Source organism: Heterocephalus glaber, unplaced genomic scaffold (genome assembly GCF_053883595.1).
Source record: "Heterocephalus glaber isolate CG9 unplaced genomic scaffold, H.glaber_assembly_v1.0 deba00001498, whole genome shotgun sequence".
NCBI classification, from domain to species: domain Eukaryota; kingdom Metazoa; phylum Chordata; class Mammalia; order Rodentia; family Bathyergidae; genus Heterocephalus; species Heterocephalus glaber.
The window spans coordinates 5,706,788-5,734,350 of record NW_028258321.1 but is presented as its reverse complement, the minus strand read 5'-3'; the positions used below and the strand labels follow the sequence as shown (position 1 = coordinate 5,734,350).

Sequence of the window (27,563 nt, the reverse complement as noted above, 5' to 3'; positions counted from 1 at the left end):
AGTGGGTATAAGTGTTTAGAGAGATGTTACAGTGTTACATGTATAAAACACAGAAAGACGTTCATGACTCATTATTAAGTGAAAAGATGATATATATTCTGTATGAGCTATTTAAAAAAAACTTTAAATTACCCATTACACACAAATACATACATGCAAGCATAAGAAAAAAAAATACCTGAGGCAGTGTGTAGTGGTACAAGCCTGTAATCTCAGTATTAGGGAGGCTGAGGCAGGAGGATAGTTTGATCCCAGTCAGGGCAATTTAGCTATTTAGTGAGACCCTACACCCCTCCCACCACCAAAAAGCTAGGGATGCAGCTCAGTGTGAAGGCCCTGGGTTCAATCTGCAATACCAAAAAAACAGTAACAAAACCAACCTGAATGGATACATTTCTAAATGTTAACAGTGATTCTGTCTGGGAATTATTGGTGATTTCTAGTTTCTCAACTTTATTTTTTTACACTTTCTAAATTTACTATAATGAGCATCTATTACTTTTTCTAGTAAACAAAAATACAAAAGTTTTCTTCAAAAATAAATAGAAAGCCGGGCCTGGTGGTGCACACCTGTAATCCCACCACTTGGGAGGCTGAGGCAGGAGGATCACTGCAAGTTTGAGGTCAGCCTAGGCTACATAGCAAGACAGTCTCAAAAAACCAGGAAAAAAAAAACACCCTACAATCCCAGTTGCTCAGAAGGCAGAGATAAGGAGGACTGCAAGTTTGAGGCCAGCTTGGACAATTTAGTAAAACCCTGCCTCAAGTTTTTTATATATATATTTTTTTCACTACTGGGGACTGAACCCAGGATCTTTGCACTGAGCTACATCCCTAGCCCTATTTTGTTTTTAAATTTTTAGACAAGGTCTCACTAAATTGCTAAATTGTATAGGTTAAGCTTGAATTTGTAGTCTTCCTGCCTCAGCCACCCAGAGTGCTGGGATTACAGATGTGCGCCATCACGCTTAGCTTCAAAATAAGATTTAAAGAAGGACCAGGCATGTAGCTCAGGGGCAGAGAATTTGCTTGGCATGTTCAGGTTTCTGGCTTCAATCTCCAGTACTGTGGGAAAGAAAAAAGCCTACTGAAGGCCTTCCAACCAAGACTCCATCTGGGGCACCGAATTGCCTTATCCTTTGCATTTTGCTTGTTGGCCTCAGGAAAGAAAAAGTGGATGAGGTTGGATTTTAAAAGATAGGTGAGGGCTGGGGATTTAGCTCAGTGGTTTCACTGCCTGCTGCGCAAGCGCAAGGACCCGAGTTCGATCCCAGGTACAAAATAAATAAATAAATAAAAGATAGGTGACTGGGCTGGGGACTTGGGTCAGTGGTGCTGCCACCTACCTTGAAAGCACAAGGTCCCGAGTTCGATCCCCAGTACAAAAAAAAAAAAAAGATAGGTGATTGTTTTTAATTTTAAAATGATACATATCTGTATATATTAAGTCTGAGAAACACACTAAAATATTAACAGTTGTTCCCAGGAAACATTTTATTTTTTTCCAGGAAAAGTTTTAGTCTTTTCTTTTATACTTTGTCTGTAACTTCATAATCAGAGAAGATAAAGGTTTTTTTTTTTTTTTGGTGCCCAGGGGCTTGAGCATGTTAGTCAAGCACTCTACCACTGAGCTATACCCTTAGCCCTATTTTTAAAACGAATATATAGTTCTGGGGGTGTAGCTCAATGGTAGAGTGCTTGCCTAATGTGTGAGGCTGAGTTCAATCCCTAGCACTGAAAAAAAAAAAAAAAAGCTGATGTGAGGCTGTCACACCTCCATTTATTTATTTGGATTTTTGTTTTTAATTTTGGTACCGGGGATCAAACTCGGGACCTTGCACTTGTGAGGCAGGAGATGGCACCACTGAGCTAAGTCCCTGGCCCTTTATTTGGATTTTTGAGACAGGGTCTTGCCATGTAGTTGGGGCTAGTCTTGAACTCACTATGTAGCCCCTCCAAACTGCAACGATCCTCCAGCCTCAGCCTCCAATGTGCTGGGATTACAGGCGTGTGTTCCCATGTCCGGCTACCCCCACTTTTTTTTTTTTGGTACCGGGGATCAAACTTGGGACCTTGCACTTGCGCAGCAGGCAGTGAAACCACTGGGCTAAATCCCCAGCCCTACCCCCACTTTTATATTTAACTATGGTAGCTAATACAGGACATAAAAGTTACCATTTAACCATCTGAAAGTGTAGTTACTGGCATCAGTGTGTTGAGTATATTCACAGTGTGCCTCATTACAGAACTGCTTTCACCTTGCAAAACTGACCAGGCACCATCATGTACATGAAGTTCCCCAGGCCCCACCGGGCACCAGCAACTTCTTTCTGCCTCTGTGAATTTGGCTACTTTCAAAACACCCAGCTGACAACTCTTCACGTACACTGGAGCTCTGCTGTTTTGAGACTGCTGTCTGTTCTCAAACACAGAACCCGGCAGCACCCTGTCCTTCCTGCCGTTCCGCCTGTGGGGGTGCAGAGTCGGGACCGGGCAGCGCTCACCTGTGTGGGTGTGATGTGGCTGATGTCTTCAGAGGCGAGCTGCTTCAGCAGAGTGGTCTTGCCAGCATTATCCAAACCGAGGAGGAGGATTCTCACCTCCTGGTCCGGTGCACTCTTCAATTTGCGCAAGATGGAGAGTAAGCCCTTGAGCAACCATGGAAGACAGCACTTTTAGGCACATCAGAATGACTTCTCGAAAAAGCCCCAGGTTATGGAGACCTTCCTACTGCTGTCCAACTCTAATGCCGTGTATTCCACTTCTTCATTCCAAGTTTTAGCAGTTCGGCACTGCGGTAAATTCAGGGGGTTATAATAACGTGGCTTTAGGCTGGGCATGGTGGTGCACACCTGTAGTCCTAGCACTCAGGAGGCTGAGGCAGGAGGATCCCCATGAGTTCCAGGCCAGCCTGAGCTGCATACTGAGACCCTGTCTCAAAACAAAACCCAAATTGGGTGCAGTAGCTCAGCCCTATAATCCCAGCACTCAGGAGGCTGATAGAAGGGTTGCTTCAAGTACAAGGCCAGCCTGGGCTACATAGGAAGACCCTCGCTCAAAAACAAAAAACAGGGCCGGGGATTTAGCTCAGTGGTTTCACCGCCTGCCTCGCAAGCGGAAGGACCCAAGTTCGATTCCCGGTACCAAAAAAACCCCCAAAAACAAAAACAAAAAGCAAAGAAAACCTCCCCCCCAACAACTTGGCTTTCAAGAAGGATAAACTGGAGTCTTTTTAGGAAAATGGCGCACCTTGAGACCATGTTAAGTGAAATATATCAGACCCTTGAGCTTAAACATCCTATGGTTTCATCTGAAAAACTCAACATATACATAAAGAGCAAAATAAAAGATAACAGGAGGTAGGGAGCCAGATCAGATGGGAAAGGTATCAAGGGATGGGGAAGGGAGGAAGGGAGGGATAAAAACGGAAATGAGATGTGTTATGCATGTGTACCGACTCCACACAAGGAATGCAAACACTGTGCACTGCAAATATACACTAACAAAAAATTAATAACAACATGGCTTGCTCTTGCTCCTCCTGTTAAACTAGTCTAGAAATCACTACAAATCTGAAGTGTGAACTACTACCTCTATCTGTGCTTCTAAAGCCCTTCATATCTACTTGGACTAGAGTACTCATATCAGACTGGGTAACTCATTTTTGTATTTTGATTCTCTACTATGGTAAAGTTTCTTATGGGTAAGGATTATTGGTTTTGTACTCCACCCTGGCACTTATTAGATAAACACTAGATAATAAACTGGGCGTGGTAGCATATGCATGTAATCCCTATCCTCAGGAGGCTGAGGCAGGAGGATCACTATGAGTTTGATGCCAGCCTGGACTACATAGTGAGACTCTGTCTCAAAAAATCAAAACAACTGGATAATAGTTGTAGAATTAAGTAAAATTATCTGCCAAATTTAATGTAAGATTTTAAGGTGCTATGCCAAAAAACACAAAAAACTACATACATAGCTTGGAGCTAAGCTCTCTATTTAAGATTTTATTTCAGCCAGGTGTAGGGGTGCAAGCCTGTGATCCCAGTACTGGGGAGGCTGAAACAGGAAGACTGCTACAAGTTCAAGGCCACCCTGGGTTACACAGTAAGTTTAAGGACAGCCTGAACTACATGAGACCTGTCTCAAAAACAAAAAAACAAAACAAAACAAAAGGACTTTATTTCAGTTCCAGGGCCTCATGCATGATAAGTAAGTGTTCTACCACTGAGTCAAATCCCCAGTCCCAAAATTTTACTTGATAGTTTTGTTTTGTCCTGCAGTTGACAGTCTGGGTCTAATCGTCAGGCGTGGCTACAAGAATCAAGAACCCCAGGGCCGGGGATTTAGCTCAGTGGTTTTGTCACCTGCTGCGCAAGCGCAAGGACCCGAGTTCAATCCCTGGTCCTCCCCCCCGCCCCCCAAAATTCAAGCACAATGAAGACAGGGAATTTATTTGGGCCAGGGATTTAGCTCAGTGGTTTCGCCACCTGCTGCACTTGCGCAAGGACCCAAGTTCGATCCCCGGTACCAAAAAAAAAAAGACAAAATGCCTGACAAGAACTCCAGAGTTTAAAAGGCATATATTAAAAAAATTTTTTTAAAGCCATATTATAAGGTAATCTCCCAGCCAGAATAGAAATCCCTTCCATCTGCCTCTTAGAACTACATAAAATGGTTGCATTTGTTTTCTGCAGTGCACCAGGCCATAATTCAGAGCAGTCTGTTCACACGATCAAATAATACTTCTATGAAGTAATTCTCAAAAGCGGACCTTTGGATCATAACATGCAAACGCACATCATCAAGAGCTCCTCCCTCTTCCTCTTGTCTGCGTCCCCATCTACTCGGCTGGGGTGGGACCTGCACTGTCCTGGGAAGGACCACGTTAGCCTCTCTAGGTCTCAGGGTTTCCCGGCAATAAAACATAAGCTTTAGCCTAAGACAGAAAGGTAAATTTTATGGCAAAAGATTTAGGAGAGACCCAAAAGATTTGAAACAAATGAGACAGGGCAGGACTTTCTTTGATGCAATACTGGGCATCAAGCATGCTAGGCAAATGCTCTACCACTGAGCTACAGTCCCAGCCCTTCTTTATTTTTTATTTTGAGACAGGGTTTGGATAACTCACAGAGGCTGGCCTCCAACTAGAGATCCTCCTGCCTTAGCCAAGTATAAATGGGATTATAGGCATGTGCTAGTACTGCACACATTTCTTTTTTTGAGGGAAAACATATTTATTTATTTATTTGGCACCAGTGATCGAACTCAGGACCTTGTGCTTGCCAGGCAGGCGCTGTGCTGCTGAGTTACATCCTCAGCCCAGGTAAAACATATTTTTGCTTTTCTGGTTTTTTTTTTTTTTTTTTTCTTTTTGGTACCAGGGATCCAACTCAGGACCTTTCGCTTGTGAGGCAGGCAGCAGAACCAGAGCTAAATCCACGGCCTGGGCCTTGAATACTTTGACACCCACTCCCTCCTAAAATTATAAGAAGCCTCCCAGATTTCTATTACCTGTACTGCAATCACCCATTCTGATACCCTCAGCCTAGTGATATAAACAGGCTAAGACCACACAAAACACACTGTAGCACTCATGCTAAGTTCCTGATTGGACATGAAAAGAAAGGGTCTCCTTACTGACAATAAACCTAAAAAAGGTGGACTTTATAAAATTAATATAGTAAATGACATACAAGTATTACTAGTACCATTACTACTAGTGTAGTAATGAAGAAGGATCTGTTAATTAATTTTAAACTTTGAAAATATTTTATAGGAGCCAGGATTGGTGGTACACGCCTGTAGTCCTAGCACTCAGGAGGCTGAGGCAGGAGGATCACCATGAGTTTGAGGCCAGCCTGGACTACCTATCAAGATACTCTCTCAAAACAAAACAAAAGAATCACTAAATTAGAGCCAGATATGGTGGTACATCCGGTGATCCCAGTACTCTGGGAGGTGGAGGCAGGAGCATTTCCAAATTCCGGCTCAGCTTGAACAATTCAGCAATTTAGTGAGAACTTGTCTCAAAATAAAAAACGAAAATAGAGGTGGGGATGTAGCTCAGTGTGAAGGTCCTGAGCTCAATCCCCAGTACGAAAAAGCAAAGAAAAATCACTAAGTAAAAACTCTTGTTACTTGCAAGCTGAGAGTTTTTATACACTCATTGTATTTTAAATTGAGTAATTATGAGAAAAACAATTTCTATTCATTTTTTTTTTTTTTTTTTGGTACCAGGGATTGAACTCAGGTCCTTGCACTTGCACAGCAGGCGGCGAAACCACTGAGCTAAATCCCTGGCCCTCTATTCATCTTAAAAGAAAAAGGGGCCAGGAATTTAGCTCAGTGGTGCCAAGCCTGCCTCATAGTGCAAGGTCCTGAGTTAGATCCCTGGTACCAAAAAAAAAAAAAAAAGAAAGAAAGAAAAAGAGTGAAGCAAAGCACAGATGAGAAAGAAATCATTCCAACTAAAACCTTATTAGCCTAATGGCATACTACAGAATACAGTACTTCTACATTTCTAGTGAATAATCTTCCTTCCTAGAAAACATTAATGTCAGATAATTGACCTTTAAGTGAAATTACACAGAAATGGAAAGGTCAGTTAGTATTCTTTCCCAACAAAATGACGTGTGGCATCTCCAGCATGGCCTAGGGAAGACAAGTCTGAAGGTAGTACATCAGACTAACCCAGCCCCCAGGGTAGGGATCACAGGATTATGGTGGTGTGCTAAGTCAGAAAGAGGATATTTTTAGAGGTCAGGGTTCTGTTGGTTTAAGTAAGGGGATTTGAGAGGATGGATGAAAGAGACCAGGTTGAATTTATTCTACACTTGTATGTGTACTATATGTGCCATGCTTTATTTAAGCGTCAATGAAGGGAGACAACCACTAGAAGTTTAAATTTATGGTGTGGCTGAATATGACAGTATAAAAACAATGAAATTAATTTTTAAAGTGTATTTTTGGGGCTGGGGATTTAGCTCAGTAGTTTTGCCGCCTGCTGCACAAGCACAAGGACCCAAGTTTGATCCCTGGTACCAAACAAACAAACAAACAAAGTGTATTTTTGGTCCAAATATCCAACCATTCAATTATCACTGAGACTCCTACTGTGCCCCAAGCACAACAGTGAGCAAGAGAGACATGAGCTCCACACAGGATTTACACTCCTGTGACACTGAATAAAGGCAGTAAGAACCAAGAACAGCAGCAAATTGTAGGTCTGTACAAGCAGCATGTGTGTGCACACATTACATGGACAGAAGAAGAGGGCTGACTCAGCCACAAGACCTGTAAACAAACTTCTATGAGCAAATCGTGAAAAGATGTGCTGTTAACTACAGACATTTTATCTGCCTCAAAATCAGCTTCAACTCTGCTCCAGGCAAAAGCCTGGCACGCTGACCGAAACAATGTCTACCAGGTAACTCAAGGGGCCTGCATGTTTGAGGGGAGAGGAAATGTGCCGCTACATGGAAATACACATGGCTGGGGGAGCATCTGAGATTTCAAAATTACACTCTTGCGCCAGCGTCAGAAACAGATGCTCCATTAACTAGTTTAAATGAAACTAATCTTGCTTTCTTTTTGCCTCTTTATTTTTTCTGAGGCAAAGTCCAGGCTGACCTTGAACTCATTAAGTATATAGCCCAGGCTGGCCTCAAACTCACAGTGACCCTCTAGCCTCAACCTCCCAAGGGCAAGCATTACAGGCAGGCACCACCACACCTGGCCTCTTTAAACATTTTACTCCCTTCAAAGCTCTTAAAGGTAGAACCTCAGCTAAACTTTGTCTTCTCTCTCATCATCTTTCTACTAAATACAGTATTTTCTGAGGAATAAAATATGGTACCTGCTCAGAATGATACATAGTAGCTACTCAAAAGAGCAACTGTGTTTTCTTTCTTCTTATTGATTTTTTTTTTTTTTGGTACTGGAGATCGAATCCTGGTCCTTGGACTTGCCGGGCAGGTGGCGAAACCACTGAGCTAAATCCCTGGCCCATTTATTGATTTTTTTTTTTCTTTGGTACTGGGGATGGAACTCGGGACCTTGTGCTTGCAAAGCAGGTTTTGGAACCACTAAGCAAAATCCCTAATTTATTGATTTTTTTTTTTTTGAGACAGGGCCTCTACGGGGTTCAGGCCGGACTTGAACTCTCAGTGGTCCTCCTCTCTCAGCCTACTGAGTGCTGAGACTACATGCGTGCACAGTAGCTGCATTTCTTAACATTTTTTTTGCAGTTCTGGGGATCAAACCCTGGGTCCCACATCTGCCAAGGATATACTCCTACCAGTAAGCCATCCCCCCAGCTCCGTATTTCTTTTTTTAGTATTTTTTAAAATTACATTTTCACTACCATTTTCTAGTCAGAAAACAGAAATACTGTTGGGGAACAATCTTCAGATGCTAAAAAGCATATGCTTAGTAGCTACCACCAGCTTTACATGTGTACAAAGTACTCCAAAATAATTACTGAATTAAGTTATATATCAAATATTAGTGAGCAGTTAGTTATGTGCCAAAATTCTGTCATCTTTGTATTTTATCAAGGAATCGGTGTGACAAGGCAAGGGCAAAAAGAGCAAGCCCTAAATGTTCAGAGCTATCCATAATTTTTTTTTAGGATCTCAAATTTAGAAAAAAAATGTACTAGTCATAGCTGAAGTTTTTTTAAGACAAAGAAAAACCTGACATTCACTTCATTTGTACAGTTAACCATGGGGGCTCATGGGATACCAGATATGACACACTTAATCACACTACTGACTTCAAATTCAGTGTTCCACTTCCAGCTCTAAGAATAGCTCATACTTTTGGGGATGTGGGTAGTAGTTGGGAAACAAGATAAAGAATACAAAATAAAGGGCAGGGATTTAGCTCAGTGGTTTCACCACCTGCTGCGCAAGCACAAGAACCCAAATTCGATCCCTGGTTCAAAAAAAAAGAATCCAAAATAATTTGTCCTAATTTCTTATTGTTCAGGAAAAAAGAAAAAACAATTTTATCATTGAATATAACAGTTGTAAACAATGGTGTTGTACATACAATGTTCATTTGTTGTAAACACTGCCAGTTTGTACCTGGAGACATGAGCAGTGGTTAATTTGTTATACCCTGTAATTATAAATGAGGCAATCATGAAATTACACAGTCCACTTAATTGATAAACAAAACTGGGAAAAGTTAGCCAACTCTTACGCTCTCATCTGTAATGGCAAATCTCATTCTCTGTGGGTCTGACATGCCTTTTTCAATTCTAGCTATTTTTCTCTGTAAATATTTATGTTTGTATTCATTTGTAGAGATAAACTTAGCCTTTAAATGGACAGCTCATGTATAAACGATTAATTTTAAAAACTCTCGTAAAAATCTGTTTAGCCTGAGGTAAAAAAAACCCCTGCGAATGTAGCTAGTGTGAAATGTGACTGGCAACTACAGATCAAATAATTACACTTAACAATCTAAAGATGTAAAAATCAATTGAAAAACTTTGCAGGTCAAATTTTACTGATGGGGGGGACCCCCCCCCTTCTGTCTCTCAGACAGAAGCTATCTTTCCCTCAGTAAGTATTTCCAAATCTTAAAAATAAAATTTACTGATTGGATATCTGACCAAAGGTAATGTATTTTTTCCTCCTGGAGATCAAGTTTTTTCTTGCTTCATGAACCAACCGAAGTGGTTCAACATTTTTAAGTCAAAAAGGGACCAAGAGGGCCAGGGATGTAGCTCAGTGGTGCCGGGCCCTGCCTCGAAAGCGCAGGGTCTAGAGTTCGATCCCCGGTACCCCCCCCCCCCCAAAAAGGATCAAGCGGTAGGGAGGGTGTCGAAGTAACTGGAACCGGCTCTTTGCAGCTGGCAGACCAACCAACCTGCTCCAAATGCTTTCAAGTCAATTTTTCCTTGACTAGCTCTAAAATTACTCAATTTCATTTTACTCCCTCCACTTAACTGTACACACAAAAAGTATGGAATTGAATGTCAGCATTCAAATCTGTTTTATAATTTGGGTAAACTTTGTGTTTGGAGGAGAAAAGGCTTGCCCCAAATTTATGCCCACTTTCCAGTTTTAATTCCTCATTCTTTTACATTTGTAGCCCTCCGACTGGAATTAAGACCTTTGGTCCTGGAGTGGTCACTCGCAAAAGGGGCTTGCAATAGGTTTTGAAAAAAACACTAGGGACTGAGCGGCCAACTCGTCTCTATCGACATAGATTAAGTAAGGAACGAAAATCGGTCATTATCTACAACCAGCCCTTCGAGAGTCGTCTGCAAATAAATTACTCGGCGCTGCAGAAGTGCAGGCGTCACGCACACAGCGCGGGAGAGATCGCCAGGCCCTGTCCCGGCGGCGGGCCGGGCACCGGGACCTGCTCCTTCCCTCCTCGCCGGGCGCCGGGCCACGCTCCCGGGACTGCCAGGGCGACCTCGGCTGGCCCGGCGTCCCGCCGCCTCCCGGGGAGACGCGCGCCCGCGAGCGGAGTCCGCTCTCCGAGCTCGTCCGCCTAGCCTCGGCCCGGGCCCGAGCCGCGAGGGGCCTGCGCCGCCAGCCCGCATGCCTGGGCCGCCGCCCGGCGGACCCCCAGCCCCGCGCTCTTCCCCAGGCCCGGACCGCCCCAGGCCCGGCGACACCGGGCAGAATCCGGCCGCAGGCTGAGCGTCAGCGCTTCCCCTCGGCTTGAGGGCAGGGCTCCAAGGGAGGGGGTGACCGGCAGGATCCAGAGGGGTCGGGGCGCCCACACTCACCATCCTCCCGCCGCGTTGCCCCTCCTCCTCCTCCTCCGCCGCCGCCGCCGCCGCCGGCCTCCCCAGTTACCAGGGGCAACTGCTGCGGCACCGCCCCTGACGAGCCGAGGGGTGAGGCTGACGAGCCGAGGGGTGAGGCTTCCTCCCCGCGCTTTCCGAGGTGCGCAAGCGCGCTGGAGCACCTCCACTGCGCAGGCGCGCGCCAGAGCGGTGGGGGTGAGGCCTGGCGGACGGCTCGGCCGCGTGGCCGGCGGGAGCCTCGCGGCTGGTGACTGGCTGGCGGGAAGTTTGTGCGGCGGCCCAGCTGGCGGTGCTCTGCGTTCTGGCTCCCCGCGCACGCTGCCTTCGGTGCAGCTGTCTCGGGGCGTCCTTCCCGGGCCCAGGTAAGGGCCACCCTCCGATCCTACTCCCTGGAGGGCTGGACTCCCGGGGAAGCTGCAGCACGGCGCGGGCTGCGCGGCCGTCTGAGGAAGCCGCCTGGAGCTAGCGGCCCCGGGGACCCCTCCGCTCCCCTTGGCCCAGGGCGGGGCCGTGCTCGGCGGCGCCTGGGTCTTCGCAGCCGGTTTCGGGGTCCGTCCCGGGTCAGGGGTCCGTCCCGCCGGGAGCGGGAGGGGCGGGGTCTCCGTGGGAGGCCGAGGCAGTGAGGGCGGGGTGGGGGCCAGTTTGGAGCCCTCGGGGGACACAGGCCGAGGGTCGTCTGAGGGTTCGTGGCGGCGAGGCCACACTCTGCCCCTGTGGGGATCACTGTCTTCCTAGAGAAACGCTTCCCTTCACAACCCCAGAAATTGGCGGTAGCGAGCCAGAGTTAGGACTTGAACCGGCCTGTAAACCCTGGACACTCCTTACGACGTTGCTCCTAAACACTGCGGTCCAGGTGGGAGGAACGGAGTGTTTTATCTGTGATGGAAACCGAGAATTTTCTAAAAGCTGATAAAGTCAGATCCTTGACGGGAGCACAGCTCAGAACTTGAGCGAGGGAGGAGGCGTAAGGTGAATGCGTAGCACGCACCCTGTAATCCGCCCATCTCGAGGAAGCTGGCTCTTCGGTGGGAAAGGCCAGGCACGTTGCTCTCTAGTTGTCTGGTGTCTGACTTCAGGGTTGCCTGGGAGTCAGGTGAGTGTCCAGGCATGTACCTGGGGCTGACTGGAGCTGACTCCACGTGCTCCTGTGTTGAGCTGTCTTCATTTCCCTCTGTTGTACCGATACTGATGTTTTGTATTGCCTTTTTTTTTTTTTTTTTTTTTTTTTTTTTGCAGTACTGGGGTTTGAACCCAAGGCCTTTGCACAGGGCTACATCTCCAGACCCTTTAGGATTTTTTTTTTTTATTTTGAGGTCTTGGTAAGTTTTCCAGGGTGAGCTTGAACTTTCTGTTCTCCTATCTTAGCCTCCTGGAGTGCTGGGAGTTCAAGCAGTGTGCTAGAAAATTTTTTTCCCCTTCTCTACCTGGAGTCACAAACAGGGACGCCTTGAGCACTTTTCCTCCTTATCAGAGAATACCATGAGAAAACCAAAGTATAAATAAACTGAAGGACAAAATAAAAGATAGCTAATAGGAAACAGGGGAATAGATCTTTTGGAAATGGGAAGGGATCCAAGAGATTGGTGGGGGGAGAAAGGGATGTAAAAAGAATTAAGATGTGTTCTGTACATGTACCAACTCCCTATGATGAATGTACTCATCATGTACTGGTAAAATTGTTTTTTAAAAGATGATACCTCAGAGGGACTGTGGAAACCTATTCCCTGAGCTTTGGTACTGTTTGCCAGAGAAAATCAATTCTCTCTGGGAAGGATGAGTATTATTTCAGGGGATATAGTAGTCTATTTCATTTTTTTCTTTCTTTCTCTTTTTTTTATGGTACCAGGGGATTGAACTCGGGTCCTTGCACTTGCGAGGCAGGTGGCGGAACCACTGAGCTAAATTCTCGGCCCAATTTTCTTCTTTCTCTTGCCCAGTCTTTCTTTCTTTTCTTTTTGGTGGTACTGGGTCTCAAACTCAGGGCCGCTCTACCACTGAACCACATTCTTGACCTTTTTTCTTTTTTGGGAGAGGGTCTTGCTGTGGAGTTCAGGCCGGGCTTGAAGTCACTGTGTAACCCAGGGCAGCCTGGAAGTTAGACTCACAGTGATCTTCCTGTCTCAGCTTCCCGGGTGCTAGGATTACAGGTGTGCACCACTGCACCTGGCTTCTTTTTCTTTTTTACTGGGAATCAAACTCAGGGCCTCACACTTGGCAGGTAGGTGCTGTACTGCTGAGCTACATCCCCATTCTGGCTTCTTTTTCCTTGTTAAAGAAGAAAGCCAATAGGCTGCAGTGGATAGAGGCCTGTCTCGGTGACTGCTGTTGGACTTTGAGGGCTGGATCTGTTTGTTCACCTTTTTGCCTGCTGCAGTGTTTACTACCAGCCATGCATGCCCTAGATGCTCAGCGAGTTTCCGTGACCTCTGAGTGTGAGACCTTTCCAGGCTTCGGTAGCCTGAGACTGGCTTCCGAATGACTTTGATCTGTGACAGTCTAATCCTGGGAAGGAGGCACCAGTCAGTCACTGGCTTGGCTTCCATGCCTGCCTTACTCCTAGTGGTGGAACAACCCTTCAGAAGCAGGGCTACCCTGTACATGATGGTGACCTTTTAGGGAGGACTAGGCTGACTGTGTGGGAGTATGGGGAGTGAAGGGGCCAGGCTTAAAGACCTGGTATGACTGGGTAGAGGTGAGGCAGCTCCATGGAAGAAAGCCCACCCTTCTGTAACTAAGATAGGCCTGGGTTTGGCTTAAAAGACAGACATCCTTGAAGCCAAGAGAACGCAAGAGTAAGTTGGAGCGCGTTTCAGTCAGGCCATGAGAGAGCATGTGCGAGACAAAGGAGGGAGCATTGCAGACCTGGTCCTGATACTCAGGTCAGGGGAAGCAGGCTATACAAAAACTGACAAGGAGGTGCCAGCTACCAAAGTCCAGCATGCTTCAAAGAAGGACAGGCTGCTGTGGGACTCAGGTACTGTGCCCTCTGGAAGACAGTGGGTATAGGAGGAAATGTTTCAGAGAAATAATTTAGATTGGCCTGCCTTGTGGCTTATATAACACGGACTGTGTGGTTTCTGTCCTGACCTCAGGAAGACAGGTTCTTGTGTAATTTAGCTGATTGCTCCGTCACTGTGGAAGTGCTTCCGTTGTGAGAGGCAGAGGTCCTCATAGTCTAAAGGGTGGAGAGAGCTATCAGAGAAGGGGTTCGAGTGTGTCCATGTTTGTCCCAGAGGTGGGGCCGGCATTTTGCCCAGATGCTCTCTCCAGAGCAGAGTGTGGGTCTCTGAGGCCCAGGCCGAGTGCGGCCTGCCTGCCTGCCAGCCAGACTCCCTTGACTTCTTGTAGCATCTGGCAGGTGAGCCTTTTCCTTGTTGAACTCTGCTCTGTTGGGACCCAGAGAGATGCCCTTGGTAGGAGGTCAAGGGGGTCAGGAGAGGTGACAGTCAGAGTTTTCGTGGTGGACACCTGCTGCCTGCCTCTGCCCAGCCCACACTTCATGTGGAGCCCCAGGGCCAGGCAGGGGTGCTGTGGTACCGTACTCGGGGTGTTCTCCTCCGCTCTGGTTCTTCCCTCTTAGAAATGACTGGCTCCAGCCCATCAACTTTGGGGGCTCCTTTTCTTGGTTTGCTTCTTAAATGTTTTGGTTTTTTAGGGTTAGTCCTCATTTTCCTCCATTTTCTGATCTATTTTCCCTAGAAATCTTTAGCTTACACCACCTTGATGCTGCTGATCAGTTTTTTACTTCTAGCCCAGACTTCTGTGCTGTTTTCCATGCCCGAATACTCACTGTCAAGAACCTGGACCTCTGAATAGCTAAATAGCTGAATGGTTTTGCTGGGCAGTAGGTTGACACTGATAAGCAAAATGAGGATACTCTGACTTTGCAGGTGAATATTTAAGTTAGTTAACAAAAGACAAATTGCCAGACATGGTAGCACGTGCCTGTAATCCCAACACTTGGGAGACTGAGCCAGGAGAATCACCGAGAGTTTGAGGCCAGCCTGGACTACAAAGCAAGACCCTGTCTCAAAAACAAATAACCGCAAATGATATAAGTAAATGGTATAGAAGCAAATGTGAAATTTATTTAAAAAAAAAAAAAAAAGATAAGTAGGCGTTATTTAATGAAAAGGAGAGGGAACAGCATTTGGAAAGACCTGAGACAGGAGTTACCGACTGCATTTAAGAAGGTCCCATGTGCCAAGTGCAGGGTGCACACCTGTAATCTCAGCTGCTTGGGGAGGCTGAGGCAGGAGGATCACAAGTCAAACCCAGCCTGGGCAACTTAGTGAGACTCTGTCTCAAAATAAAAAATAAAAAGGGCTGGGGAAGTAGCTCACACCCTGAGTCCAGTCCCCAGTACCACAGTAGTCCCCTGGCACTTGAAACCCACCACATGGAAGGTTAAAGTCATTGTGTTCTGTCTTAAAGCCTTTTGTTTTTGGTGGTGCAGGGATTCAGCCCAGGGTCTTGTGTGTGCCGGGCACGTGCTCTGCTGCTGACCTGCAACCTCAGCCCAAAGCCTGATTTTTTAATATCCTGCCTCACCACCTTACTGCAGTCCTGGTGTCTCTTTAAATACTTGTGATATGTACTGACCTTGGCTGGGCTGAACAAGACTCCCAGGAGTCCCTCCCATGTTCCCAGTTATCCTGGGCTGCAAGAGACCTTCCAGTTCTGCAGTCAAATGCTAAGCTAGGTGCTGCTGCACAGGTATTTTACAGATGTAATTAAAAGTCACTAATTGGTTAGCCTTAAATTAATCAAAAAGGAGATGATTGTATGTGGCATGACTTAATCAGACCCTTTTTAAGACTTCTTCATTTTATTTTTAAAATTTATTTATTTATTTTTTGGTACCGGGGATTGAACTCTGGTCCTTGCGCTTGCACAGCAGGTGATGAAACTACTGAGCTAAATCTCCGGGTCTTTATTTTAAAATTTGGAGACATGGTCTTGCTAGGTTGCCCAGGCTGGGCTTGAACTTTCGATCCTTCTGCCTCAGCCTCCCAGTGTCCTGGGATTATGGGTGCCTGCCACTGTGCCTGGCAGAGGGAACCTTTCTGCGGGACAAGTAGGCTCTCCTGAGCTGGAGGCTCCGGGCCATGCTGGACTGGGCTTGCTTTCTTTTCCAGGGTTGGCCCTGATGGACACAGCAATACCCCGTGCTCATGCTGAGCCTGCATAAAACTGTCCTCTTTAAAAGGCTTCTCCTTTTGGCCTCCTCTTGGGTATCTTGGTTCATCTGACTCCACCCTCTCATTTCCTGGGTGGTTGGGGTTCCCTCCCAGCTCCCCACCTATATCTGGGGAGGCCCCGACACACGGTTGTGCTTGTGATTGCACAGGATGTTTTCCTAACTGCGCATTGCTGTTTTCTCTCATTGTACAGTAACCTGTCGCTGCGTCTGACTTGGGGGCACCCTCATCCTTCCTCTGTCCCCAGAGTCTACAGCCTTGGGTGCGGGCATCATGGAGGGTGACCTGTCTGGCTTTAACATTGATACCCCCCGCTGGGACCAGCGCTCGTTCCTGGGGCGCCTGAAGCATTTCTTGAGCATCACAGACCCCCGGACCATCTTGCAGCCAGAGCAGGAGCTGGACTGGGCCAAGGCGATGGTGGAGCAGAGCAGGTGAGTGGTCAAGGCAGGGCCTGGAGGCACTAGGGGACCCCCCATAGGGTAAGCAGAAACAAAGTGAAGGTGCTCAGGAGGGCAGAGAAGGGGAGACATCTGCCTGTTGCCCTGTCCTGCAGGATGGGGGTCATGCCCCCAGGCACCCAAGTGGAGCAACTGCTGTATGCTAAGAAGCTGTATGACTCGGCCTTCCACCCCGACACTGGGGAGAAGATGAACATGATCGGGCGGATGTCCTTCCAGGTCCCCGGTGGCATGATCATCACAGGTTTCATGCTCCACTTCTACAGGTGCGCCCCGGGAGCCAGGCAGGGGTGTGGCTACCTGGGTCTGCTAGGTGGAGCCAGCCCCCCCCGCCCCTGTCTGATCCTAGGGCCTCTTGTATACTAGGGAAGCACTTACCACTGACCCTCAGCCCCAGGGTGCCAGTTTAGGACAGCAGCGGTGGTGCTCTTGGCTGATCACTTACCAGAGAGCAGCACTGTGCTGATGTGTGTGTCCCTAACTGTCAGCAGCTTCCCTGTGGATACTGCACTAAGGACATTCGGTTCTACAGATGGGACTCTACAGGGGCTCAGTGATTTGTCCAGATTCACACAGTAAGGAAATATGGGTACCTGGATTGTAACAGAGGCAGTCCTCACTAGAACTCAACAAATAAACTATTCTAAGTCCCTCTCCCTTTTTTTTCCTGAAGGGGTGGCTTGAGACAGGATCTTACTATGTATTTCAGGCTAACCCTGAACTCACTATGGAGCCCAGGCTGGCCTCGAACTTGCAGTGATCCTCTGCCTCAGCCTCCCGAGTGCTGCAGTTACAGGTGTGCACCACCATGCCTGGCTTTAAGTTCCAGGCTGCCTATGATAGCACGTCCCTGTGATCCCAGCACTCAGGAGGCAGATGCAAGAGGATCGCCGTGAGTTCAGGACCTGCCTGGGTTTGGTTTTGTTTTGTTTTGGTACCAGGGGTTGAACTTGGGTCCTTGCGCTTACGAAGCAGGCAGCAAAACCACTGAGCTAAATCCCCGGCCCTAACTAAGAGTTCCTCTTTGTTTTGTTTTTTTGGTACCAGGGATCGAACTTGGGTCCTTGTGCTTGTGCAGCAGGCGGTGAAACCACTGAGCTAAATCCCTGGCCTGGGACCTGCCTGGGTTACATAGTGAGTTCAGGGTCATCCTGAACTACACATTGAGGCTCTGTCTCAAACACCCCCCCACCCCCTGGGCTTGCAGTGTATGTCAGTAATCCCAATACTTGGGAGGATGAGGCAGGAGGATCTTTAGTTCAAGGCTAGCTTGAGCTACACAGTGAGATCCTGTCTCAAAAAATAAAAAGTACTAATTACTTCACAGGGAATGTTGTTATTTTTATAATGTAATATCTAAGTTTTTTAAAAAGACCCTTTCTTTTCAGTTGGTTGGGAGAAATAAACTTTCTGTGTAGCCTGGATGTGACTTCTCCCCCCACCCACTCCCTCCCACTCATTCATTGTTCAGTTGTTGAGCCATGTGCCGGCAGCGTGAAGACTGTAGTCTCCGGCCCCAGAGAGCTCTATTGAGACCAGGAAGTCAGTGGTAGGTTGAGGAAAGACAGGGCAGTGGGAGCAGGGCTCATGGCGGGGCTGACTTTGTAGGCAGACAGTATTTGCTCCTCTGCTCCCCTGATGCCACAGTGCCTGATTTTTAGAGCCCCAAAGACAGAAGCCCTCAGTTTCCCTCTGTAAAACTAGTGTCCTGAGCCAGGACCCACCAAAATTGAAGGTATGGAGAGGCATGCCACTTTCTTGCTTTTCCTTGGATTCTTAAGAAAATCCACAATATCATAAAAAGGTTAAGATCCAAAAGCCAATCGGGCCAACTAGGGTGGGGCTGGCCATGACTGCCCACTCATCTTCCTGAGTGTGCAGTTGCTGTCCAGGAGGAAGGGATCTCAGCAGAGCAGCAGATTCTGCCCTGTGTGGGAGGAGACAGCTGCATATTCTGGGCAGAGGGCTCAGCCTGTCTGTACAAAGGCTGGGTACACAGCGGAGTGGGGAGCTCAGGGCAGTGCAGGTGAGCGTTGAGTGGGGAGCCCCAAACCTGCCCTCCCACCCTCTCCCGCCTCCTGACCTCCCCCACAGGACTGTGCCAGCGGTGATCTTCTGGCAGTGGGTGAACCAGTCCTTCAACGCCTTGGTCAACTACACCAACAGGAATGCGGCGTCCCCCACATCGGTCAGGTAGGAGACCTAAGCCCCGGCTGTTACTCCTCCCTGCATGGGGCCCACACTGGGCAGGTGGGTGAGTCACCCCTTTCCAGGGCTTGAATATTTTCTCTGGCTGACCAGGGGAACATCTTCTAGACCAATCCTAACTGTTCATGCATCCACTCACCCAGCTGTCTGTGAGTGCACTGTACGAGGTGGCATCTGACGAGCTGCGATGCCTTGTGAGCAAGGTCCCTGGGGAGCTGAAGGCCTTTACGGGAGATGAGCACATGATCTCAGATTAGGGTGGCCGCCTCTAAGGACTTGGCAGGGAGCCAGTACAGCTGTCAGCAGACAGGCTGGGCAGGAAGTCCTTTCTGTAGAGATGATGTTTCAGCTGAGGTCTGGGGGATACAGATGCAGCTGTGCCAGAGCACAGGGAGGCATTCGTGGGTCGTGGGGGCATCGCCATGCAGTTTGGCTGCCAAAGACTTGGGCATGTTAAAGTACCGAGAAAGGCCAAGCGGGCCAGCAGACTGGGGGCAGCATGAGCCTTTCTCTCAGTGTCTCAGCCTTCACTTACCCTCTCCTCCCTAGGCAGATGGCCTTCTCCTACCTCACAGCCACGACCACTGCAGTGGCCACTGCTGTGGGCATGAACATGTGGACAAAGGTGTGGTCTGGGGCAGCGGTGGGCATGGTGGCCACTGGGGGGCAGTAGAGTCCTAGGGAAAACAGCGGGGCTGTCCCCAGGTTTCCTTCTTGGGTTTTTGCTGGAGTCTGGGGTCCCCAGACTGAATGGATGTGTGGCAGTAATGAGGCCCCATTTTCTTTCTGCAGCCCCCTCCACTCCCATCTGAATGCTCCCGTTGTCCCCTGTCCCCAACAGAGAGCTCCTCCCTTGGTGTGCCGCTGGGTGCCCTTCGCTGCCGTGGCTGCTGCGAACTGTGTCAATATCCCAATGATGCGACAGCAGTGAGTAGAGGGCGACCTTCTCTCCTCCCATCGCAGCTTAACCAGGGAAGAGAGGAGCCCAAGGCAGTGGACAGGGCTTCTGGGCTGAGTCTCTGAAGGGTCCGTGAGGGCCGGCCACACCTGCGGGGTGAGGTGCTGTAAGGTCAGTCAGCATTCAAGTGCTGTAGGTGCACTTGCCCGTTTGGCGAAGGGAGAGGGAGTGTGGATCCATGGGCTTTTATACTAGATCCTGGTTTTTTTCTTGTTTTTTGAGACAGGGTCTTGCTATGTAGTTCAGGCTGGCTTTGAACTCACTGTGTAGTCCATGCTGGCCTGGAATTAGAGCTGTGAATTCTGGCTGCCCCCGAAGGCCTAGGGATGTCATTCTAAGTGAATTTGGCAGAGCGAGCCACCTAAAGGTAAATAGAACCAAGGAACTTTGAGAGAAGCCAGGGGAGCAGACAGATGTTTTCCAGGCACTTACCTCTAATCTTTTCAGCAGAAAAAGAGGAGAAACTCTCATAGTTCTGTTTGACTTTTACTTACTTTTCTGTAGTGCTGGGGTGGAGCCCAGGGCCTTGAGCATGCTGGGGATCACTGAGCTGCCCCGGCTCAGGTGTGCAGACACTCCTCTGCCCGAGCCTTTGATGATGGAGTGTGTGTAGTGCTCCCCAGCAGCACCTGAGTGTAAATGATGCTGTGGAAGTATGAACTCATGTCTGAACTCGGGTTGGTGCCACTGTCATCGTCTATATCCACAAGCCGTGTTACCTGGAGGCCACTAGCAAAGGGAGATGGGCGTCCACAGCCCTTAGAGAAAGGGCTCCATGGAATAGCAGGCCTGCCCACTGCCAGGCTCTCTCCCAGCTGCTCGGTCTCAGCTTGTCAGGAGCTGGCCTGAGAAGAGCAGCCAGAGTAGCCCCTGTCTGGGAGAGGCCCCATGCCAGGTGCTGGACTAGGTGCTTGTCAGGCATTGTCCTGTGTGGTCCTCACCCCGTCCTCTGAAGGATTGTCCCCCTTCTGCAGATGAGGAGAACTGAGGCTTCAGAAAGGTTAAGGCCCATGCTCAGAGTCACATGCATGCTCTGCAGTTGTAGGACTCCCCTGAGGCAGTGCAGGCCCAGGGCCAGCTCCCCTAGCCTCTGCCCCAGATCACTTCTGAGGTGCCATTTACCGAGTGCAGAAGGAGGCGTCCCCGACCATGGTGTCCTGGTGCAAGTCCCTTGGGCTGTTACATGGCCTGGGTGGCTCCCAGCTCCCCTTTCTCAGACTCAGCAACTCCTGTCTCTGTCCAGGGAACTCATCCAGGGCATCTCTGTGAAGGACAAGAACCAGAATGAGGTTGGCCATTCCCAGGTGAGCAGGAACTTCTCTGAGGTGGTGGGAGGGAGCTGCTTCTCCCACCCCAACCCTCTCCTTAGTGCTCAGGGTATCCTGGGTGCTATTAAAGGGTTAAAAAGGCTTCTCCCTGACTCATCCTCATTCCACATCAGTTTTCCCTACATTTCTGTTGAGAACAGGCCTCTTATGTCTTTTTTTCACTATTGGAGATTGAACCCAGGCCTTGGCACTAAGCTATATCCCCAGACCTTTTTACTGTTTGTTCTTTTGTGTGTGTGTGTGGTGCTAGGCATTGTACCAAGGGCCTTAGTACTGAGCTACAGCCCTAGCCCTGTTTTTATTTTATATTTTGAGACAATGTCTTGTTAAGTTGGTCCACCTTGTGGTCCTCCTCCCTCAGCCTCTCAGAGTGCTGGAGTTGTTTTGAGACAGGGTCTCAGTAGGTCACAAAGTTACCCAGGCTGGGCTCGAACTTGTGCTCCTCCTGCCCCAGCTTCCCAGAGTGCTGGATTGCAGGTGTGCAGCACCACACTCAGCTTCTTACTTCTTTCTTCCACCATTTCTGGTTCTGAAGGTGACTCAGACTTGGCCATGACCTTGCCCCAGCCCTCTGGTGCAGCTCATTTGCACTGGATGAGCCCTTCCCGACCATTGCTCTTTTCTGCCCTCAGAGAGCTGCGGCCCTAGGCATCACCCAAGTGGTTATTTCCCGGATTGCCATGGCGGCTCCTGGCATGAGTAAGAGGGGGAAGCCCTCCCTTCCTGGGGACCCCAGAGCAGGGGCGGGGGCCAGCCTCCAGAGCCAAGGCGTCTCCAGCTGGTTTGCACGAAGGCTGCAAGCCCAGGAGAACTACACTAGTTCCCAGATCATCGATGAGGGCCAGGGATTTAGCTCAGTGGCCCTGCACCTGCCTCCCAAGTTCGTCCCCAGTACGGGGGGGTGGGGGTGGGGGGGTGGTTAGAGTAGTAGAAAATCTTAAGAATTCCTTATAATAAGCTTTCAGTGGGATTCCAGATCATCAGCTCATCAGAGATTGGGAGGAGAAGGTTATCTTCCTTCAAGTGATAGTCATTAACACCAGTACTGAGTGTGGGAGTACGGGCATTGGGCAGACAGTAGCAGAGACTGCCTGTCCTGATTTGCGTATCCCAGAGCAAGATGCAGTATGTGTTTGTGTGAACCTTCAAAGATGTTTTTAAATTTGAGTCAGCTTGGGCCTGGTGACACGGGTGCACCCTGAGAGGGCTGGGGTCGGCCGAGTCACCCAGGCCCTCGTCTGACTGCCCCAGGGATCCTGGGGAGTCCTGGGCCTCCCCTCACCATCTGCCCTGGTCTCTTTCAGTCTTGCTGCCGGTCATCATGGAAAGGCTGGAGAAACTAGACTTCATGAAGGTCAGCTGGGTTCCCTGTTACACCCTCCCGGGGCCTGACCCTCCCCTCCTGCCCTCCAGCCACCGCCCTGTCCTCCCACTCAAGTAGAATCCTGCAGGGGCTCTAGCGGCTGCTGCTTCAAGCTGGCTTGTCCTTGGCTGGGCAGGTGTGGATTCGCCTCAGGGTATCCGAGTCCCACATGGATCTCTGTTGCTTGTTTTTGTGCAGAAAGCCAAAGTGCTGCATGTGCCACTGCAGGTCACGCTGTGTGGATGCTTGTGAGTATGGGGCTCTGATGGCCTGGGGCGTAGGGGTGGGGCCCGAGGTCTGCCTGCTTGTGCTGCCCACTTCGGAGCTGTGCGCTCCCTCCCTTGGCTCAGGACACCCGAGGTCCATCAGGTGCTGTCCCTGTCCTCCTCAAGGGGGCCAGACTGGAGAGCTCTCTGCACACATCAAGCAGGAGCAGGTGTGTGGCACGGTGTCCTCCCAACCTCAGGCCTTGAGCACTTGTGGAGACAAGAGAGGCGAGGTGTAGCTGGGCCTGGGGCTGCCAAACATCCCACCCAGCACAGGCAGACACAGCTGAAGCAGCACCTTAGGAAGCCACTGTGCTCTGGCCATGGCCTAGCATCCCTTGTGATTTGTGGGCTGTATGCCTTCCCCTAGTGCAGCTGAGGTGCAGCGGCCTCTGAGTGGCTCCCTGTGCTCCCTGCCCTCCCCGGCCACACCCTGGTCTTCCTCGAGGCTGGGATGGACGTGTGCAGTGGGCAGAGGGATGGAGGGAGGTTGATTTTGTCCCCAAGCCAGGGAGGGTTTCCTGGTCCTTGGTGGAGAAGGCTGGATGGAGAGGCTGGGGGCTGTGGGAAGGCAGCCGGTGTGGGCAGCTCCTCTTTCTGCTGGGCCCTGGGACACGAGTGGGCAGGGCGAGGGGTAAGGGACCTCAGTGGTGGCTCAGTTTTCCCTCCTTACAGCCTCCTCTTCATGGTGCCAGTGGCGTGTGCACTCTTCCCACAGACATGGTATTGCTTCTTTGTTCCTGCTTCCTTTTATTGACTGCACTGCCACTGCTCCCCTGAGCCTCAGCAGAGGGATGGGACAGCAAGGGCAGCACTCTGGGCCCTTTCACCCTGGTAAATGGCAAACCAGCCAGATTTCCAAGGGGCAGAGAAGTTAGGAGGAGGAGTGAGGTTGCTCCTGTCGGGGAGCAAGGGCTGCCTAGAGATGGTGGGGACAAGAAGAGATCTCCTGGGCTGGGGATGTAGCGCAGTGGCACCTGCCTGCCTTGCAAGTGCAAGGTCCGGAGTTCTATCCCCGGTACTGAGAAGAAGAAAAAGCCATTTCCTGCTGGCGGGGTTTTGAGGAAGTCTCCTGGGCTGGACCTGGCCTTTACAGTTGAGTAAGGTACTGGTTCTGGCTTATGTTTCTCAGACGGCAGTGACTTAGACCTCTCCGCTCCCCTCGGGTGTCCTAGAAAGGGTGGGGAGGGGCGAAGGGACAGCGGAGAGGGAAAGGCATCAGGCCACCCTGCCAGCTGGCTGGCCTGGGAGCGGCTGTGCTGGGATATGTGCCAAGAGGGCTCCAGTTGCCCCTGCTGTGGCACTGGCTCAGGGTCAGCTGCTAGGCATCTGTGTCCTGAGCACCCTGCTCACGGTCTTGGGGAGAAGACAAGTTTTGGCCAAGGACTTGCACAGGGAAAAGGAAGCCTGCAGAGTAGAGGGGAGTGCTGGCAGGGGCCAGTCAGTGACAGACGCAGCACGGGGGTCAGGGGTCGGAGGGTTCCTTGGAGCTGAGCCTTGATCTGCCTTTCTGCGGGTACCTTGTTCTTTGCCTGGGCACCACACCCAGAACGCTTCCGCCCTCCATTCAGTGAGTTGCCTGTCTCCTGTCTGGAACGAGAGCTCCGGGACACTGTCAAGGCCAAGGTTGGAGAATCCTCACCCTACGTCTACTTCAACAAGGGTCTCTGAATGCCGATGGCGGCGAGGACCGGGCTGCCCACACCCTGCTCTGCTGTGTGCCCGGGCTCACATTCCTCCTTGCAGCATGGCTGAGCCAGGCGGGGCAGGCACCACTCACTTCCACCAACCACCTCCTTTCCCGGATTCCAGGGGATCATGGAAAAAGGGACCGAGACCACAATCTTCTCTCTGCCCCCGCCTTGGCCTTGGTGGGAAGCAGCTGCTGGTCCCTGTGGGCGGGCAGAGGGGGAGACAGTCAGCCGAGCGACAGTCAAGTCACTTGGAAGACGTAGGAAGCCTTTAGGGTTCTAGCCCAGCCAGGACAGGGTTAAGACCTAGGATGAGAGGAGCCTGCGTCCTCCCTTCTCCCAGTCCCAGCAGCGGGACCTTTACCCTGGCAGGCCAGCCTGACTCACAAGGGAGGAGGGGAGGGCAGGCTCCTGTTCCCGTCCTCTCCCAGTCAGTGCTTCCAGCCCCATCCACTGACATTGACTGTTCAGCCAGCTCTCTGGGAGGCTGAGGCAGGAGGATCACAAATTTGAGCCCAGCTTGGGCAATTTACTGAGACTTTCTCTCAAAAAAGGGCTGGGGGGCCAGGGATTTAGCTCATTGGTTCCAGCCCCTGCCTTGCAAGTGTAAGGTCCTTAGTTTGATCCCCAGTACCAAAAAAAAATATGGCTGGGGTTGTACCTCGGTGTAGTGGCCCTGGGTTCAATCCCCAGCACTGGGGAAAAAATCATGACTGGGTCCATTTTGGGGATCTTCTCTGTGATGATGGAAGCCTCCTCATTCCCTCACTGTGAGTGAGAAGGGTGGATGTAGGCACTGACTTCAAGGTCATGGGTGTAATCTGGCTGCCGCCCCTCCCCAGCCCCTTAGACACCGAAGAACCCCTGGGGTTTGCTGGCCGGGAGAGGGAAGGTCACCGCGGACACTTCCAGGAGAAAACCAGGGGACCAAGGACCCTTAGGGAGTGGCTTCCTCGTTGGAGGGTAGGACGCTCTGGAGCCTGGTCAGTGTGTGACTTGTGGAGGATACTGCTGCTCAGAGTTGTCACCAGGCTGGCAGAGTGCTTGAAAGAGCTCGAAGATCTGCAGACTGAGTAAGGAAGCCTGGATGGAGCACAGAACCTTGGCCGAGGCCTGTCAGGATGTCACAACTCCTTGAATTAGAGGCCGGGCATGGTGGCGCATGCCTGTAGTTCCCGCACTGGGGAGGCTGGGGCAGGAGAATTACCATGACTTTGAGGCCAGCCTGAACTGCACAGCAAGACCCTGTCTCAAAAAAATTTCTCTAAGGGCTGTGGGTTTAGCTCAGTGGTTTCGCCGCCTGCTGTGCAAGTGCAAGGACCCGAGTTTGATCCTGGGTACCAAAAAAAAAAAATTTCTCTAAGGGGGAAAGAGTCCCCCTGTCTGTGGGGTGCTCCAAATGTGTTCCAGAGTCGGACCCATGTCCTAGGGCTGGAGTTGGCCAGCCAGGGCACAGGAGGCCAAATTTGGGAGCTAAGAATAGCTTCACATCTCTAAAGGGTTACAGAAGAAAAGCCCCATGTGATGGTGCATAACCCATGAGTCTAGTACTCTGGCAGGCCAAAGCAAGGGAGGATCAAGAGTTTGAGCCTAGCCTGGGCAGCTTAGCCACTTAGGGAGACCCTCTTTGAGGCTGGGAATGTAGTTTAGTGCGCCCAAGTTTTCCAGGTGGACTCCACAGTACCTCAGAATCCTCCTGCCTCAGTTTCCCAGGGACCACACACAGGTGTTAACCACCACACCTGGTTTGTGGGGTGGCTGCTCTAGGGGAAAAGGTCTTGATGGCAAACACCTAGTCCCTCAATATTACCCAAGCGACTACACTTGTAATCTATTGGTTGATTATAGTTTTTACCCATGTTGTACCTACCCCTCGTGACTTAGCGCTACAAAACTTCCTTTGAGAAGTGGGCTCCTCATCCCACTTGGGACCCCTTCTGTCTCAGGAACTGTTCTTATTCCCCATTTCTATTCTCCAATAAATTTTCTACTCTTAACCTCTGTTCCTTAGAATTCATTCTTCAGTTTCGGGGAGCATGAGCTTGGTGTGTCTGACATCTAGCAGGAAGGGAGTCACATTTATTTCTCCTGTGTCATTCCTGTATCGCTATAGTGACAGTATTCTGCAAGGGGGATGTCCCATGATGTTTGGCTCGGTCGTGTAGTGCTCTTGCTATGGTGTGTAGAAGTGTCAATGGCTAGAGTGATGATGATCAAAAGTAAAAACTATCAACTTACATCAAAAGCATTAATTGGAAAGTAGGATAGTACTGTGGGTTGCGGTCACATTCATGGTGATTTCAGTCTTTTTTTTGTTGTTTTTTGAAACTGTCTCGCTGTGTATTCCAGGCTGGTCTCCAACTCACAGTAATCCTGCCTCAGCCTTCCAGATGCTGGGATTGCAGGCGTGCATTTCCACGCCCATCTTTCAGAGTTGGTTTTGTAGGGCCAGAGGGTTTGAGGAGCAAGTTGGTTCCACGTGAGGCATCCTCAAGGCTTGAGGTTCATTTGGGTCCCAGGAGAAGACTTCATCATGTGGGGCAAACTTGGTTGTGTGAGGCGCTGCTGGAATCCAAGGTGCCCCCAGGTGGCTAAGGCAAGTAGCGACTTTGGAGCAGGTTTTCTCAGTCCTGAAGGATGAGCAGCTAAGGTATAGTTGGGGCTAGGAAACCTCGTTTTGGTGACTTCCAGGAAAGCACTCTTAAGTGAAACCATTCCTGTGTGCAGAGCTGAGGAGGGTTTGGTCCAGAGTTTGCTTCTAGTTGCCTGTTGGACATTTGTAAGCCCACATGAGGAGTCATAGTTTTAAGATTTTTTGAAGCAAAACATTTATTGGTACATTTTAGGTAATTTTTTTTTTTTTGGTACAGGGTGTCGAACTCGGGTCCTTCTGCTTGCAAGGCAGGCGGCAGAACCACTGAGCTAGATTCCTGGCAATTGGCAGCTATTCTTTTTTTTTTTTTTTGGTACTGAGGATCAAACTCAGGACCTTCCGCTTGTGAGGCAGGCAGTGGAACCACTGAGCTAAATCCCTGGCCAATTTTAGGTAATCTTAACAGTCACATTGATCCTAGGGAATTTGTACCTGTACATGATATATCTTACTTCTTTTCCCATCCCTTCCCCTCCCTTCAGCCCCGCTTTCCCTCCTTACAACAGCTTTGTTTCCATTTTTCCCTTTTCCTTTCCTTCCTTTCCCCCTCCTCCCTAGTTCCCCTTCCCATTTGAATATTTTCTTTTAATTTCATAATATTATACATTTTGGTCTTTATTTACGCTTTGCATTTCTCACACGAGAGAAACCGTGCAA

The 27,563-nt window shown here is 49.6% G+C and overlaps 2 protein-coding genes across 17 annotated transcripts in view; one reads left to right on the top strand and one right to left on the bottom strand.

The window, feature by feature from the left end:
* Positions 1 to 10,921, bottom strand: part of Arl3 (ARF like GTPase 3) — a 36,598-nt gene extending 25,677 nt beyond the window's left edge. For 3 of the 4 annotated variants that reach the window (XM_087185885.1, XM_004866451.4, XM_021245514.2), the window contains exons 1-2: positions 10,757 to 10,921; positions 2,505 to 2,648 (exon numbers count right to left, since the gene is read on the bottom strand). In XM_087185885.1, the coding sequence (XP_087042011.1) occupies positions 2,505 to 2,648; positions 10,757 to 10,759 (147 nt within the window). In that variant the 5' untranslated portion in view covers positions 10,760 to 10,921. The remainder of the gene's footprint in view (positions 1 to 2,504; positions 2,649 to 10,756) is intronic. The other variant, XM_021245515.2, reaches the window with a different exon arrangement.
* A 26-nt stretch (positions 10,922 to 10,947) lies between these two features.
* Sfxn2 (sideroflexin 2) lies at positions 10,948 to 26,250 on the top strand. Of its 13 annotated transcripts, none has more exons than XR_002389767.2 (13): positions 10,950 to 11,139; positions 16,172 to 16,412; positions 16,535 to 16,705; positions 16,931 to 17,014; positions 18,534 to 18,632; positions 19,197 to 19,272; positions 19,489 to 19,574; positions 20,849 to 20,909; positions 21,566 to 21,632; positions 22,238 to 22,287; positions 22,495 to 22,544; positions 23,238 to 23,396; positions 24,134 to 24,315. XR_002389767.2 is itself a non-coding variant. In XM_021245508.2 (13 exons), exons 2-13 carry the CDS (start codon positions 16,252 to 16,254, stop codon positions 24,231 to 24,233), a joined length of 1,053 nt encoding a protein of 350 aa, XP_021101167.1. In that variant the 5' UTR covers positions 10,950 to 11,139; positions 16,226 to 16,251; the 3' UTR covers positions 24,234 to 26,250. The 13 variants fall into 13 exon arrangements, 7 of the variants coding, with proteins under 7 accessions (XP_021101172.1, XP_021101167.1, XP_021101166.1 ...); XM_021245508.2 differs by having other exon boundaries at positions 16,226 to 16,412; positions 23,238 to 23,285; positions 24,134 to 26,250; XM_021245507.2 differs by having other exon boundaries at positions 10,951 to 11,139; positions 23,238 to 23,285; positions 24,134 to 26,250.
* Positions 26,251 to 27,563: the final 1,313 nt, after the last annotated feature.